The sequence below is a fragment of the Arvicanthis niloticus genome, chromosome 15, assembly GCF_011762505.2.
Source record: "Arvicanthis niloticus isolate mArvNil1 chromosome 15, mArvNil1.pat.X, whole genome shotgun sequence".
Taxonomy (NCBI): domain Eukaryota; kingdom Metazoa; phylum Chordata; class Mammalia; order Rodentia; family Muridae; genus Arvicanthis; species Arvicanthis niloticus.
In genome coordinates this window covers 39,109,307-39,126,833 of record NC_047672.1, presented here as the reverse complement: position 1 = coordinate 39,126,833, position 17,527 = coordinate 39,109,307, and the positions used below count along the sequence as shown (strand labels likewise).

The window sequence follows — 17,527 nt, the reverse complement described above, 5'->3', positions numbered from 1 at the left end:
AATTTCATTCGGGTAAAAGGCTATCATTATTCTTTAAGTGTTGGGCCTTATATTAGATGATCATAATTGGAGCCCCTGGCATTTTACCAAGTTGGATAAGACCACTCCAAGTTAACACATCACAATGTGTGTGTGTCTGTGTGTTGATCTGCACCTGAACTTGGAGGGTTCCACTTGCTTTCTTTTATAGGAAGTAGTATAATTGGAAGAGTGAAAGTTTGCCACTCTGCCAGACTACTATTGTTCTCTTCAATCTTTTATCTGTAATAGGCTATGGTTGTTAACAGTGCATTTTGGGTCATTATTTTCAACTGTTTCTTGACACCTAACAATATTATTTTAAGCTCCAGCCAAGTAGATTTCCAATAATTATATAATGTCTCTCAGTAATGCTGTTGCTTAAGCTACACATTCTACTTTACCTTTCAACACATACTTGATAACCTCTCATTTACTAACTGTAATTGAGGCAAATTCAGCCCTGGCTAATTAGGGGCTCTTAGTACCCCCTCATATATGCTATTCTCAATGACATACCAATAGAGTCAGGGTTCATTTTCATTTTTAATTAAAGTAATAAATATGTGCAACTTTAAATAAAATGGAATGTTTGAGGACATTGCAAATGTTGTACAAATAACAAGTCCAATGCTCTACTGTGGATGTACAAAAATGAGAATTTCCTGACTAAAATAGATGTTTAAGATTCAGGAGGAAAGAACAGATAACAGGCAATTAAGGTACTGTGTGAATGTTGGTTGGCCTTCCTGGATCTGCTTCAGTTAGCTCTGATAATTATTGAAGTTACTTACACAGCCTTCTGAATTTCAGCCACTGAAGAGGAGTTAAGGTTGGGGATATCTTTGAGGTGAAAAAATTTTCTACATTTACTTAGGTGACCAAGACAAACACCACTGAAGATCTTTAGAAAACAACCCTGCCTTCCAATGATGCTTACATCTAGAGGGACTACTTGCAGAATGGTTCTACCTTGTTTCTCCATGAAATATGTATATTCTCCAGCTAGAAAGAAATGTGACAGAAATGGCATTAACTCACTCTTCTTCTGTTCAACATTTCTGAAAATTACCACATAAGCAAAAAAAAAAAAAAAAAAAAAAGTAAGAGAGAAGTTGGAAATAAAACATATGCCCGTCAACTCAGAGCAATTCCAAATGGAAGCAGAAGTTGCTAATATGGTTTCAGTATTTTGTAAAAGAGCCAGCTGGATAGATGATAATTTTTCTACCCCTGCAGGGCATCAAAGCTTTTAGAAAATCATTCTCTTCACACATATTAACACATAGCTTATTAAAACAGATGATACTTTTATTGTAAAACGGCCTGGAAACATAAAGTCAAGAGAGTAAGGCTCACTTTGACCACCCAGTCATACAAACAGCATACACGGACACGACAGACCATGGCGGAGACGATGATGTAGTGGGACCTTCTGCAACTGCACAGCTGAAGTGTCACCATGAAGCCCGTGAATTGCTGTTATGAAAACATTTGCAGTAACTTGCATAATTAAATGAAACTGCCAGAAAAGCATTTCTAAAATGCAGAGAAGATGCATGTAAATACACTCCAAAGGAAACACCTAATTTCAGAATCAGCACTCAGGCATGTTGTCCAATCCTGTCACTAGCATGATACCATTTCCTTTGGACTGAGAGCTCCTAGTTGTGAGTGATTGACAACACTGATATTAAGTCGAGTGCTTTCTTAGTTACCTGTATAGTAAATTGATCAAGTATCTACAACTAAACCCCCATCCCTAGTTGTTATGCTTAAAGGAAGACCTTAGTACTGACAAAAATAATCACATATATTTTTCACACACACCAATATTTTAAATCAAGATAAAAATGTTCAGTGACCTGTGGCAGCTACTTACATCAAACAGCTTTTCTATATACATCTCTTCATTGACTTTTTCTCGAAGAATATCCTGGTTTTGCCGAACAAACATAATGTAGGTGTCTGCCAGGTCCATTCCTGGTTTCTGTTGTATGGGAAAAGCACATGGAATAAAAAAAAAGTCATTTTTCATTTCTTAAACTTTTATTTAATGAGTTTAGAAGTTTTATTTTTTTAGGAAACAATTTTGATAGCTGTTTAAATTGTTCGTTCCTGTGAAATATATTTAGACCGAATCAATGATGACTGACTCGTCAGAGTTTATCACAGATCTTCACTACTGAAAACCACAGCTATTACTGTTAAGATGACTGGGAATACATGGGTGCAAGCTCATGAACATTTTTAAAAAGAGCTTTATTTGATTTTAAATTATTTGTATGTCTGTGCTTGTGTGTGGGCATGTGTAGGTGAGTGTGGGTGCCCTCAGATACTAGAGGTGTTGGACTATCCTATTGCTGGAGATCACAGGCAATTGTGAGCTGCCCAGCATGGGTGTTGGCAACTAAACTCAGGTTCTCTGAAGGGTAGAATGTAACTATTAACTGGGGAGAAATATCTCCAGCCTCCTGTACATATTTTTGTTTTCAAGAATGGGTATCTTGAAAAGACAATGTGTCAAGAATTATAAATGAGAGCAAAAGAAAATTTCTCAATGGAAATACTATTTCTTAATTGGAAGTATTATACAACTGACTTTTCATTACCTGCTATTGGCTTATCAGTGATATGAAAACTGCTAATTGTCCTACTTTTGTCTCTTTTGAGTACTGTGGGTGTTCAAGGAATACAAAGTCAATGTTATTTCATTAAGGTTAGTAATACTAAGAAACTTGGGGAAGCAATACAAAGTAAAACAAAACATTTTTGGATTGTCTGTTGCTTGTATTCATTAACTTTCCTATACTATTTTATAGATTTATTATGTTACAGAAATTCAGTGAGGATATCAATAAATTTGTGTCTCATGTAGGACCAAAGAGATGAACTAGCTAAATTATCTAGTATTTAGTATTTTCTCCTGTTAGAAGGGGCAGGTTGGTTAGCATCATTCCTTCTTGCTATAGACTTTAAAAAAAAAATAGGTTGAGGATCAAATCTTCATGGCTGCCAAAGACATTTCCTTCTCAACTTATCATTAGGTCTTTCTCAAGTTTCTTATGCTAGGCTGACTGATGGAAAACATTACTTACATCACTTACATCTGGGGTTGACTCAACCTGCATTGAATTATTTGGTTAGTGTATAACATTAGTAAGAACATAACAATAGAACTGATGGCCAAGTCAGATAAGTTAAGCTTACACGGTCTCGTGGACATAGGATGTGCTTCACAGCCTTTACTATTAGCCTTCATGTACAGAAGTGAACACTGATAGAAAATCAGGTCAAAGAGGACATGAGCTATTTAACTCTTACTGTTTCTGCAAAAGCAGCACAAGGCATAGCCCTGACCAATGATAACATGGTAGAGCATCTCTTTACGAGGGAGACTCTGCTACTTTATGCTTTTTTTGTGGATGGTGGATTGATATTGTATATGGCACAGACTGTTTATCTTAAACCATTGCATTTATAGGTACCAGGCTATTGGATTTCAGTGATAAATATCAGCCTTTTGTTAGATGCTTATTTTTCTGTGCTTAAAAACAACTGTTTTTGTTGTTGTTGTTTTGTTTTGTTTGCTTGTTTGAGACAGGGTCCCCTATGTCCCAGGGGTTCTTGAATTAGCTATGTAGTTAAGGCTCACTTCTGACTTCTGATCCTCTCTGCTTCCATTTCCCAAGTGCTAGAATTAGCATTGTGTAGCATCATGCCAGTGTCTGAGGTGCTGGGAATGGAATACAGCGTTCTCTGCATGCTAGGCAAACATTCTTTCAACTGGGCTATACCCCCATCCCTGATAACATAAATTCACCTTAAAGTACGGAGAACAAAAACTCAGGAGTTTTTACAGTCGGAACTCTGATAAAACTAAATTACATTGAAATCTAAAATAACTACTTATACAAATGTTCTCACAAGCATCTCCTTTAAGAGCATCCATATGCAGTGTAGGCAATACACGGTCAACCTGGTGGGGTGGGGGGTGACTGAACAAACCCATTCCTTGCTTTTCTGTATAATCCTCATAACCAGTGTTTGAAAGTATAAATAACCACAAGGATAATGACCAAAAATCTAAGTTGCTTTTATTTTGGGGAAGTGAAGTTTATACACCAGTTTTTCAAGTGAAGAGGTGGGGGCCATTTGCTCAGATTACCAGCTGTGGGTTCCACAGAGGCAAAAGACCCAAATGGTAAGTATTTTTTTTTTCCAGTGCCTCTCAAACTTTGTCAAAACACTGAAAACGAGAACCTTCATGAGGCATGCTGCCACGGAATGAAAGTGACACGAGGCCAGTGTTCTTTACTTACTACTGAGGGAGTTCAGCGTCTGAGTTTCCCTGCAGGTGCCTGCAAACAAGAAGCTAGGATACCCAAAAATAGCAAGGCACACCAAGCAAAGCTGGCTACACTTGATCTGAAGGGGAGGCTTGCCTTGCCTGCACCATGTCTCCCTACCCAAGCCCCCCACCTCCTTTTAATTTCCACCTCAGAAAAGAAAATGATGCTTAGAAGTTTAATCCAATCAGTCACTCCCCCCTGGCAGACTCACTGGAAAGCAAGTTATGGCCAGGTAGAACGGGGGAGTCGTGGCTGGCCTGTTTACTTTCATAGACATTCCTGTGTTCTTGAACTTCATAACACACTGTCCAGGAAAGGTTTATCTTTCATCAACCCAAACCAGCAAGCACTCTGAAGCTCAAACATAAAAGAATTCTAGATTTCGGTCCCTCACTGGCAGGCTCCAGGAACAGAATGCTCAAGTCTGAACTCTGAAGGGAGTTCCACAACTTTGTAGGTGTGTGGAGACAGGCTCGTCCAAGTTTGCACTTTCGAAATCGCATTTTCTTCTCTTTTGGCAAATTAAGATGTACTTGCTTGGAAAATAAGGCCTAGACTTCTTAACGCCCCTCATTAGCATTGCTCCTGCCTCCATCTTGGCGCTGTTTACCTAGTCTCGAAACTGTGACATCTGGGAATTTCACACCTAGTGAATATATTTTCATGCAGTTTGTGGCATGAGACTATAATCATTAAAAGAATATACACAAGAAAGAGTGTAACTGCAACACCTGGTGACACGTTCCAATTAGAGTTATAGTTCCTTAAAACACTTTATCCTTCATTTGGTGCACGAAGGGTAATTATCTCTGATAAATTGCTGAAAAAGATGCAATTTTCCTTTTAAACAGTTTCTACCTTCAGTAACAAACGTGTTTGGATAGAAGACATTATCGCTGGCTCAGGGCTCCTTTGTGCCAAGGCTCTTGTTACGTGGCATTGGAATTTACACATTTGAGAAGTCACTGCCTCTAGACACACCATTAACTGTTATCTTATGAGTTAATGCTTTAACAAGCCTGCAAGCTAAGCACTCTGGTGGTAGCTGTTTGTGTACGGTTTGGAACATAGATGAAACTAATGTTTGCATCTGCCCTGTGGAGGAGGAGGAGGAAGAAGAGGAGGAGGAAGAGGAGGAAGAAGAGGAGGAGGAGGAAGAAGAGGAGAATGAAGAGGAGGAGGATGAAAAGGAGGAAGAAGAGGAGGATGAAGAGGAAGAGGAAGAGGAGGAGGAGGAGGAGGAGGAAGAGGAGGCAGCTTCAAATTCTCGCTCAAGCAGGTGTGCCTTCCGACTCCACCAGAAGAGTACCCTGTGAAACTTCAGTGATGTTGAGCCCCCAAACATTTTTATCAAGAATATTGTATCCTACAGAGCCATGTTTAGAAATCTTTCCTCTATGTGTAATTAAATTATAGGATCCTTAATGAATATGAGAAAATAACAATTAAAAATCACATGGTGTGCACTCTATTAAGTATAATTTAGAAATATAAATTTTTTTCCATATTTCCAATTTAAACCTTCAGTTTACTACATACACTTCCTCACCTTGCTTATTAGGGTAGCTTCTCCAAACATAAAGAAGAATTCCTAAATTAATCTTCTGATCAGGAAAGGCAAATTTTGGCCAACAAAGCTATATAGTAAAGGGACATTAAGTTATAAAAGACTCCCTCATGAACTTTTTTTTAAGTTCATGTTATAAAAGACTCCCTCATGAACTTAAAAAAAATCCGTATCCATGGAGGGGGGAATTGGGTTCTTCTGACATCAGTTGCATAAGTAGCTGAATATGTCAGTGAGTGAATGAGCTAGGCTGCATTCTCTTGCACTTTTTTTTTCTCCCAAGCATTAATTACTGGTTAACCCAGCAAGAGGAACATACCACTTAAAAAGAGAGAGAGAAAAAATTCCTTGCTAATTACATGCTGCAAACGCTCTTACTTCCTGCTGCTCTAGCTAATCCCACAGGTGCGAGCATTCACTTTCCCATTCATGGGTAGGTAGGTATGACAAGGCAGTCATTTTTCACAGTGACAGATTTACATGTAGAAGAAGCTGCTTAACCTTCCACTGGAGGTTAACGATACCCTATGCAAACACTGTCATGATGGGCATCGGTTTAACAGGGAGACACATTTTCAAATGTACCCTTCCTGTCTGAAAGATTAACTAGAAGGTACAGTGTAATTGACTTAATTTAAGAGTGTACTTTTCAGATCCTAAAAAAAAATCCAACATAAATCTTGCTTAAGAGAAACAATCATGTGTGAAACTGCTATCCTTGTGTATGATGATCTGTATGTTTTATAAATAAAATACCCACATTTGGTTCAATACTACCACTGACAACATGAAAGGCATGAGACATAAGCTTAGCTTTGGGATCTGAAAGTATGGCAGGAACCATTTGTAGCCCAGCTCAGGCAGGCAAGGCTAAATAATAACTTAAAAACTGATTAACAGGGGACATTCAACTGTCTTGGTAATTGTTTAAAAAAAAAAACAGCTTTTAACTGCTTAATGTATTTATATCATTATTTTGGCATTTACACACCGATTTCTGTTTTGTATTTCAGTGAAAAACATTCTACGGCATTCAAAAGCATTTAGTTTTGAATATATGTTCTCAAATATTTTAAGAGAATAGTTAAGTACTCCCGTGATGATACCATTTGAAAAAGTAATTTACTTGTATTAATGAAGTAGCACAATTATATTACACGTATGTAGAAAGCCAAAGGGAACAGAGTCAAACTCTTCAAACTAGATGGTATATGTTTATCTGTAGAGAGAGGACTAGCTTATGGAAGGGGGCAGGGGGATGAAATTTAAATAACAAAATTTATAAGGATGTGTTTCTTTCAAGATTTTGAAATAAATTTTCTATTTTTTAAAATAGTAAGACAAATGTTATCTACTAATTAACATATGTGAGGCCCTAGGTTAGGTCTCTAGCAAAACACACACGCACACACACACACACACACACACACACACACACACACACACACAATATCATGTGTGAAACTGCTATCCTCATATATGATGATCTGTATGTTTTGTAAATGAAATGCCCACACTGGGTTTGACACTGCCACTGACAAAGCGAAAGGCATGAGACATAAGCCTTTATGAGACACGCATACCACAAACACACGAATGAAAAAAAATCTGAATTAAGGATGGCACAACCTTAAAAAATTTCTTCCAGACTTGAAAGATGTAACAAAATATTTTAAGAATGTGCACTTTAGGCAGTCCTGGACTTCTGAGGCAGGACATCCTTTTACTGAAGAGTGTGCTCCGAAGGCCTTCTGTGTACTTTCCTAGTCGTCAATAAGAGTCAGAAGCCTCCCACAAAGTCTGAGAGTCCCAGACACTGGGATGCCCTATGTATGAAGCAGCCGTAATGGAAGTGCTCACACGGGTTTCACTCACATGAAATCTCTGCATCATTTTGTTTTAAAGAAGTGACACAATTTATATTCCAGCATGGCTAGCAACAGTTGTTCTGAGCACGTGTGCGCTTATAGGTCAGCATTTTTGGTTTATTGCTGGAGGAAATCTTTCCAAGAGAAGGTTATTTAAAATACTGAAAGAATGCTATGGTTGAGGCACCTAAGCTCTTCCTCTCCAGTGCTTGCATGTTCACTGGTGTCGCCCTTATTCAGGTCTTGTTTAGGCAGCCACGTAGAAAAGCCAAAGAAGTATAAGCAACCAAGGAATGCTGATGGCTGGAGAAACCAGCTTTTCCAGGAAAGAGCCCACCAACTAACTGTCCAATATCAATTGGTGAGCTCTGAAATCATATACATACAGGTAACCTATGGACTGAGCAGGTTGTGTTTATATACTTAGGAACACATGCACACACAGAGGGTTTTATATATACAGACATATACATATACACATATACACACAGATATGTTTGTATACATACATATACAAACATATGTGTGCATACATACATATACTTAGGAATATCTATCTATCTATCTATCTATCTATCTATCTATCTATCTGTCTATATGTCTATACACATACTCACATATACATAAACAATTTTTTAAAAAAGAGGCCATGAATATGAGAGGGGGTGTCTAAAAGAGGTTGGAGGGAGGAAAGGGAAGAAGGAAAATGATATAATGATATTTTAATTTCAAAGAATAAAAATGCATTAAAAGCAAATAATTAAAATGAAAAAAGTGAATAATGACTGGAAATGAAATGGCAAGGAAAGAAGGTAGAATGAATTTCCCACTGAGATTTTATGAATCACTATGCCTGTGAAGCGGACATCACTACTCCCTGCTCCATACCCTGGTGAACACATAGGCCCTGCCAGGGAAGGGTATTCCCCAACACCTCCCTGGCTCTCCTTCTGCTGTAAAGTACTGAATGTATAGGTGAACTCATCTAAATAATAAACACTATCAGAAACACATACATGAAAAGGGAAGAGCACAGTATCAGTGATATATATATATGTATATAAATATATATTTATATCTATATATAAATACACACACATAGAACACTGACATTTTTGTATCTACATACATTGATAGTTTTTAAATATATCTACATGTATAGATGTATGTACATATGTATATACACATATATATTTGTGTGTATGTATGAATGTGCATTCTAGTGTATGTGGATACTAGTGGTCTACTATATGTAGATACCAGAGGACAGTCTCTGGTATATTCTTTTTCAAGAACTATCAATCTGTGGTTTTTTCCAGTCAGGGTGAGTCAGTGTCACTGTACCTGGGTCTTTCATGCGAGCTCTGGAGAAGAAAACTCAGGAATTCATGCTTGCATGGTAAAGAGTTTACTAAGATCTTGCCCCTGCCCTGATCTCAGATACTTCAAATATGCCCTACAAATACAAAGCAAGCTAATATATTACATGGCTCTTCATAAAGGCCCCGTGATATGACACAGAGATGACACTAGTATCCTCAGAGCAGAGAAAGAAAAGTGGGAGCCACAGGTGTGGCAGTGATAGCAGCCCAAGGAGGGACCTGAAACTGGATGCTGGACTTTATGTCATGTCACATTTGGGGAGATTTAAGATTACACACATTTGGTAATGAGCATAAAGAGTGTTTGAAAGGATTGCTACTGAAGAGAACACTTATACTGAACTGGCCATCTTGTCTGTTATACGCAGTTCCTCTCAGGATAAACACACTCCTCTCCCTCTCCCACTTTATCCTCACAAGCTACTGTTTCCAAGTTTCTTGGATGAAACCCTAAACTACTATGGCAGCTTTCTACAGGAGAGGTAAAACGGTGTGCTGTTTTAAAATTTCTTATGTGATCTGTCCCCAGTAATACAGATACAATCAATAAATGCCAATTTTGTAGAATGTAGCCACTAGATTTTATTTTCTAATCAATGGTAATGTATGATAATAACTAACATTTACTGAGTACTAATTGCACTCTAGGAAGCCTGGAAAGTACTTAGTCACAATAAGCCTGGAAGAGGTATAATTATATCTTCATTTAATAGACAAAGAAATTGGTGCCCAGGGTTACACTGATATTATAAGCTGAGTGTTGGAGGGAGAAGCCAGGCACAGGCAGTCTGGCTCCCCTAATGAACCATGACACTTGATTTAAAAAAAAAAAAAAAAAGATACCCAACACTATTGTTTCAAATGATACTGTACAAAGGTTTTTATTTATTATTTAACTTTGTATGTTTGTTGCGTGTGTATGCTCCTGAGAATGACTGGGGCTTCTTCTTGCCACAGTGCTCCTATGGAGGCCAGGGGACAATGGTGGGCATTGGTTCTCATCTTTGACCTTCTTTGAGGCAAGGCATCCCTTTTGGTGTTCACTGTTGGATATACCAGGCTAGCTAGCCCACATTCTTCTGGAGATTTCCATCTCCCTGATTCCATCTTGCTGTAGGAATGTTGAGATTATAGACAGGAGCTATATCATATCTGGCTTTATGTTGGCTCCAGAGATCCAGACTGAACCCAAGTTCTCACACTTGAGAAATAAGTGCTTTTATCGACAAAGGCATAGCCTAGTCTCCCATGCCTTTCTAATTTCCATTTTATTACATTTTAGCTAATTTATTGTGTATACATGTGTTCATGTGTATTTGTGAAAGGTGTGTGCATTCACGTGTAGGGGTCAGAGGACAACTTTTGGGAGCTGGTTCTCTTTCACCTTCTGCATTCTGAGGATTGAACTCAAGTCATCAGGCTTGGTTCCAGCTGCCTTTAACCACTGAGTCACCTTGTTGCCCTTCCTGACACTGAAAACATATAGTGCTTTTAGCTACATCTTACCTATGCCATGGATTGGCATAATTTTTTTTAAATTAATGTGTGTGTGTGTGTGTGTGTGTGTGTGTGTGTGTGTGTGTGTATGCCTGTGAATGCAGAAGCCACTGGAGACCAGAGGTATCAGATCCTCTGGAGCTGGGATTACAGGCAGTTGGTAGCTACCAGACAAGCATGCTGGGAACTGAACTTGGATATTCTACAGGAGTAATCATGCTCTTAACTTCAGCAGTGTTTCTCCTACCCCAGATGGGCGATTTTAAAAATTGTTGTTAACTTTAGTACACATAGTACTTCAATGCTACCAAGCTTTGGTTTGGGCCTAGTGCTCGCTTTATAAAGCCAATGTAAACAGTGTCCTTTTGGTCCTGCATTTAACATCTGGCTGACACTCTTACATCTGTGTTCCTTTCTTCTAGGAACTGCGACTGCTTATTACCACAACTATTATTATTTTGTTTAAAAAAAAAAAAACTTAGCAAACTGGGTATGGTGCTACACGCCTATGTTCTTAGAACTTGGAAGGTAGGGAGTATGTGGATTAAGATTTTAAGGTAATCCTCAAATACAATGAATTTCAGACCAACCTGGTTTACATGAGAACCTGTTTTATAGTCCCTCCAAATTTCAAACCATCTGAAATCTTTGCCAACATGAACTCTCTACAGCTCTATGATGGGATGGTGAGGTGCATCTGCTAAAATTATGCTCATGACATGCAATACTTAAGCTGCAAAATTTAAAGACTTGCCCTCTCTCCTCTTCCTCACCCATTTATCCTGTCCAGGGAAATGCAGCCTTGGCTGCTCCACAACTTGCTGGGATAAAACACATGCACCACCATTGCTGACTCAACAATTTCTCTTCCTCATCCTCAACTGTGTGGTACTTTCAAGCGAGTAGGTCTTGGGAGCATGAATCTCACTCCCCCTTTTAGAATATAAATATTTAATTTTGTAGGTAATTTTTATTGTATCGTCAAACTGTTTTTTACTGATTTGTTTTCAAAACAATTTCCAGCAAGTGGCAGCATTGTGAGAAGGCATTATTCTTTCACAGATTTTTTTCCCCTAGCATTTATCTTCTCATCATCCCCTGGGGGATATCTTTCTCTTTCTCTTGGAGGGACTTAAACAGATACTCAGAATTCAAAGCTTGCCATAGGAATAATGCAAATTCTATAACTTCTTCACTCATTTTATAGAAGACTAAGCTGAGGTCACTTAAGTAAAAGTCCATGGCCACACAGTTAATCCAACTGTCCAAGGCCACAAAAAACTGAATTAAAACAGCCATTACTAAGTCCTAGGCCAATGAATTAATTGTGGGTACCCCCAGTTGTGTAGGTGTAGGTGTGTGTGTGTGTGTGTGTGTGTGTGTGTGTGTGTTTGTGTGTTGAGGTCAGAGAACAACATGGCAAGGTCAGTTCTTTTCTTCTACCATGTGGGTTTTAGTGACTGGATTCAGGACTTTAGGGTCAGTGGTAAGCCATCTCTCCACCCCCACTTGTCAACTTTTTAAAGTTCAACTAATCTATACCTTCCATAGACCATGTTTTTGGTGTTGTATCTAAATATTCATTGTCAAACCCATGGTCCTCTATATTTTCTTTTATATTTTCCTTTGAAGGATACATACTTCTTTTTTTCTTTTCTTTCTTTCTTTCTTTCTTTCTTTCTTTTTTTTTTTTTTTGGTATATGGTTCTATGATGTCTTCATTTTTTTTCATAAAAATGGAGCCAGTACCATCCTTTCTCTATAAATTTTTCTTAAAAGACCAGTTCAGATAGATAGACTTGCTGGAGCATGAGCATAAATAATAATAATAGCTAGCAGGACCTCATAATTTTAAAATTAATAGACATTTGCAATAGAATTGCAAGGTCAAGATATGAGGGAAAAATTCATCCACTGACAGTTGCCCTCACCAGGACACCTCTACGGGACAGATAGCTATGCTCCAAAAGGTAACTTAGTTGGGAAATGACCATGACACTTGAAATTCTTCTACGACAGTGATAGGTATGTTGGGGAGCGTGGGAAGGGTCACCATAACATTGCTTAATTTGGCATGTCTACATTCCTTATTCTCAGACTCTGAGCTGATGGAAGTTTGGGATGTACATTTCATTAATAATGCCCATGGTTTGATACACATGAAACATAATCTTATCAGTGGTTTCAGTGAAGACTTAGGTTTTTTTAATTTTAATAGTAAGAGTTGTTCAGATAATACATGCATTTGAATAGCACTGAAGCTCTTGGGGAGAGGAGCCGGGATAAAGAACAACAAATATTTTAAGAACTTCCCTGATGAAGGAACAGCAGAACTAGGATTAACAGGCAGAATTCACAGAAAAGCAGGTCAGTCCATCAAACTAAGAGGAGGCTGCCTAACAGCCAGCCTGAAGTCACTGGAGTAACAAAACATAGCTCAGAGGATCTTTGAGAAAGATGTCAAAGGCTGATCTTTTTGCTCTGAGGAGAATGAATGAAGCACTTTCTGCCTCTCTCAACTAAGATTTTGTGATGTAATGAGGATCTAGTTCATAGTAAAATTGAAAGTTTCAAAAGCTACAGAGATACAAATAATGATGATATCCTATTCTACTTAAATTCAAGATAAAAATGCAAGCTAATAAGATGCATAAGTAGTCCAATGAAGTACCCATGTGTATGAAGGCCTGCCCTTCTGGAGACAAAATATAAAACTTTTTCCTTAATTTTCCTATTATCTCCTTTATGCATGTATTTACCCCTATTTATTTCTCAGCACCGATTCTAAGTACAAGAATGATACAGTGGGAAGCCTTCTCTGAGAGTCATTCTATAAGTAACACGTTCCAAAGAAACCCCGACAAACGTCAGGAACACCCAGCTTAGACATCACCCTGCCTTATTCTTGCCAGGTTGTTCAACTGGGCCACAGCCAGCAGAGAGGAGCCAAGGAGGTCCTTGGTTCCACCTGGGGCACAGCAAGCACAGGTGAGCAGTGTGCTGTTCCCTGAGACCCATTGTCAGAACCAAGGCTTTGCCTGCCTCCCCAAAGAGTCCAGTTGGCATCAGGACACCATTAATAGAACAAAATGGCAGCCTATAGAATAGAAAAAGATCTTTACTAACACTATATCTGACAGAGGGCTAATATCCAAAATATATAAAGCACTCAAGAAATCAAATACCAACAAGCCAAATAACCCAATTAAAAACAGGAGCACAGAGCTAAACAAAAAATTCTCAACAGAGGATGCTCTAATAGTTAATTCAAGAAGCACCTAAAGAAATGTTCAATACTCTTAGTCATCAGGAAAACACAAATCAAAATGACTCTGAGATTCCAGCTTATATACGTTAGAATGGCTAAGATCAAAAACTCAAGTGACAGCACGTGCTGGTGAAGGATGCAGAGCAAGAGGAACAGTCCTCCATTGCATGTGTTGGTTCTCAAAAAATTGGGACTAGATCTCTTCAAGACCCAGCTATACCACTTGATGGAACAAAAGATGTTCCATCATACCACAAGGACATTTGCTAAACTATGTTCATAGCAGTTTTATTTTTAATAGCCAGAAAATGGAAACAACCCAGATGTCCCTTAACTGAAGAACGGATAAAGAAAATATGGTGCATTTACATAATGGGATACTACTCAGTCATTAAACACATGGACATCATAAAATTTGCAGGCAAATGGATGGAACTAGAAAATATCATCTTGGGCGAAGTAACCTAGACTCAGAAAGACATGCATAGTATGTACTCACTAATAAGTGACATTAGCTGTAAAATACTGGGTAACTATGCTACAATCCACAGATCCAAAGAAGCTAAGTTACAAGGACAGACCAAAGGAGGATGTTTGAATCTCATATAGAAGGCAGCATAAAATAGACATTGGAAGTGAATGGATATAGGGAAGTGGATGAGATAGTGAACAAAGAGGAGAATGGGGTGGAGATCAGGTATGGGGAGAACCGGCTTGGGGGTTAGAGGGGCTGAGAGAGAGAAGAAAAATGAGTGGGGGGCATTTCTGGAACTAGCATGAGTCCTGGGACAGGGATTAGGGTTAGGCTCCTGGGAGGATATGGGTGTGACCCTAGTAAAGACTTCTAGCAGCAGGGGATATGGAGCCCAAAATGGCCACCTCCTATAGCCAGGAAGGGCTTCCAGAGTGGGGAGGGGAACACCAAGCCACCCACAAAACCCTTGATCCAAAGTTAGCCTTGCTGACAAGATGCGCATGGATAAAGATGGAACAGAGATCCAGGGAATGATCAATCAATGATGGGCCCAACTTGAGACCCACCCCATGGGAGAAAGCCAACCCATTTCTATTAATGATACTCTGCTATGCTTGCAGATGGGCCTAGCATAACTGTCTTCTGAGATCCTTCTTCCAGCAGCTGATGGAAACAGATGCAGAGACCCAAGGCCAAACATTAGGAGGAGCTCAGGGAGTCTTGTAGAAGAGTCAGGGGCAGGATGTGGGAGCCAGAGGAGTCAAGGACACTACAAAAAACCCTACATAGCCAACTACCTGGGCCTATGGGGCCTTACAGAGGCTGAAGTAACACCAATGAGCACGAATGATCTGAACCTAGGCTCCTTACACACATGTAATAGATGTGCAGTTTGATCTTCATGTGGGTTCCCTTCTGGATCAGAGTCATCTCCGACTTAGACTGGCTCCCTTTTCCCCAGCTGGGCTGGCTTGTCTGTTCAGTGGGAGAGGATATACTTAGTTCTGATGTCACTTGAGGTGCTAGGGTGGGTTGGTACCAGGGGTGGGAGTGCACTCCCCTTTTCTTAGGAGAAGGGGAAGGGATAAAGGGAATAGGGGAGTGGTAAGATAGGACTGGGAGGGTAAGATCGAGGGGGCTGCGATCAGATATAGAGTGAATAAATAAATTAATAAAAAGAGACTATGACATCAGTCATACTGGTGACAAGATGCAGCAGGTAAGCTTTCTAAAACTAAAAGCCACCTGCAGCCATTGTTCAAGCATTGTTCAGCAGTCATGCCAATCACATTCATATCAATGCTTTGCTCCAAGGATGCTGAACCTCAAGGAGGTAAGTCATATATAGCAATTTGCTAGGTTTAAGGACATTACTCTAATTGCGTGAAAAGTGATAACATATGCTCAGAATCATAATTAGGTCAGAACATGCTTTAATTATCCATAACCCATATATTTGATTGTGATAGTAAGAGAATTTAAAGCCCAAGTTAATTCAGTACATCTTAAAAATACTATACTAAATTGGTTTATGGGTTTATTTTATTCCATGATTTCTACTTTTGGTATCTTAAAGTGTTGAAAAAATTTATAGGTCACACTGTTTATTAGTTCTTTATTTCCAAAGAAGTCTTCCAAAAAACTCAATGTTTAAACAAGTTACAACTGATTTGCTACCTTTGTATTTACAAATGGAGCTAACTGAACCTTTATTGTTATTTTAATTGTTACTACCAACCAGTTAGATAGAACCTTCATATAAAGATCAAGAAGACCAAGTACTGTTTTATATAGTGTAAGGTGTGGTCTGTCCTATCCCAGGGGGCTGTAAAGTTTCTCTTTGAAGCTCTAATGCCAAGTTCTCATGGTGAACTAATTTTCTGACAGCTCCCAAGTTATAGGAGAAAAAGTAAGATCTGCTGAAATGCTGCTGCCAAACTTTTATCATGAGGGTTAGTGCTTGCTTAATGAAAGGAAACTACTCCCCAAGGATGGTACTGTTTAAAGAACTGAATCCAACCATCACAGATTCATAATTATGAGAGGCTTGGAAAGAGAAGGAAGGGAAAGGTGGATGGACGGAAGGGGGAAGAAAAACACATGTAAAATTACTTACAGGGACATCCACATATTTTGCAGCTGCTTTCACCTTAAATGGGAAAGAAGAGAATAGTTATGAGAAGTTTTAACTGGTACACAAGTACTGTGGGGTAACTGTAAAAAGACAACACAAGAGAATTCACTGAGATACTTACAGTGAAGGACAGAATGGATGAGAAGAAAGTGCCTTCATCATACCTCGACAGCTTCGAAAGCACCCCTTCCAACACTGAAACAAACTGCAGTGGAGTTCATGGTGAGTGTGAGAATACAGAATATAGTCTACAAGCAGGGAGGTCAATTTGTGAACCAACTTTTTATAACACACACACACACACACACACACACACACACCACCACCACCACAACCACCACCACCACCACCACCACCACCACCACCACCAAATAAACTGACAGCTGAGTTCAGGAGAACTTGTAATGTTTGTTCTATCATTCTGAACATAAGCTCCAATATCCTTTCCCATTGTTGAAAATAATACATTAATTTCTTTTTTTTTTAAAGGGTATAGAATAGAGTAGTCACTGTGTATTTGGCCCAGGATAGCATTGAACGTAACCTCAAATTATAAACCCACTTAAAACACTGCTTTTATTTTTTTTTAACTGAGAGATTATCAATTGTCAATTGTAGATGACACTGTCAAGTTACAATCAATCAATCAATCTCTCCCTCCCACTCCCTTTCCCTCTCTTTCTCTGTTTCTAATATCTTTAACAAGATTTTACCAGACAGTTCTAATTAGGGTATACAAAGAACACGCACACACACAATCTTGCAATCCGTGACCCATGGATTGGGAGATACCCATATATGTGGCCCAAGAAAGTCCTTCATCAAGTATGGCCAAGAGGAGCCAAAAGGTTGGACATCCCTGATTTAAACCACAAATAAGAGTTGTTTTCAACTTTGTGCAGACACTTATAAACAATGATAACTAAACATATCAAATATGCATCATGTATGACTTGCCTAGAGGTC

At 38.8% G+C, this 17,527-nt stretch overlaps 1 protein-coding gene across 9 annotated transcripts in view; it reads right to left on the bottom strand.

Annotated features, from left to right (window-relative positions):
* Nucleotides 1-17,527, bottom strand: part of Cadps2 (calcium dependent secretion activator 2) — a 499,527-nt gene that overhangs the window by 22,981 nt on the left and 459,019 nt on the right. For 8 of the 9 annotated variants that reach the window (XM_076913647.1, XM_076913648.1, XM_076913651.1 and 5 more), the window contains 3 exons: nucleotides 16,683-16,766; nucleotides 16,544-16,576; nucleotides 1,901-2,008 (listed from right to left, as the gene is read on the bottom strand). In XM_076913647.1, coding sequence (XP_076769762.1) covers nucleotides 1,901-2,008; nucleotides 16,544-16,576; nucleotides 16,683-16,766 — 225 coding nt within the window. Of the gene's footprint in view, nucleotides 1-1,304; nucleotides 1,498-1,900; nucleotides 2,009-16,543; nucleotides 16,577-16,682; nucleotides 16,767-17,527 lie in introns of those variants that run through there. The other variant, XM_076913650.1, reaches the window with a different exon arrangement.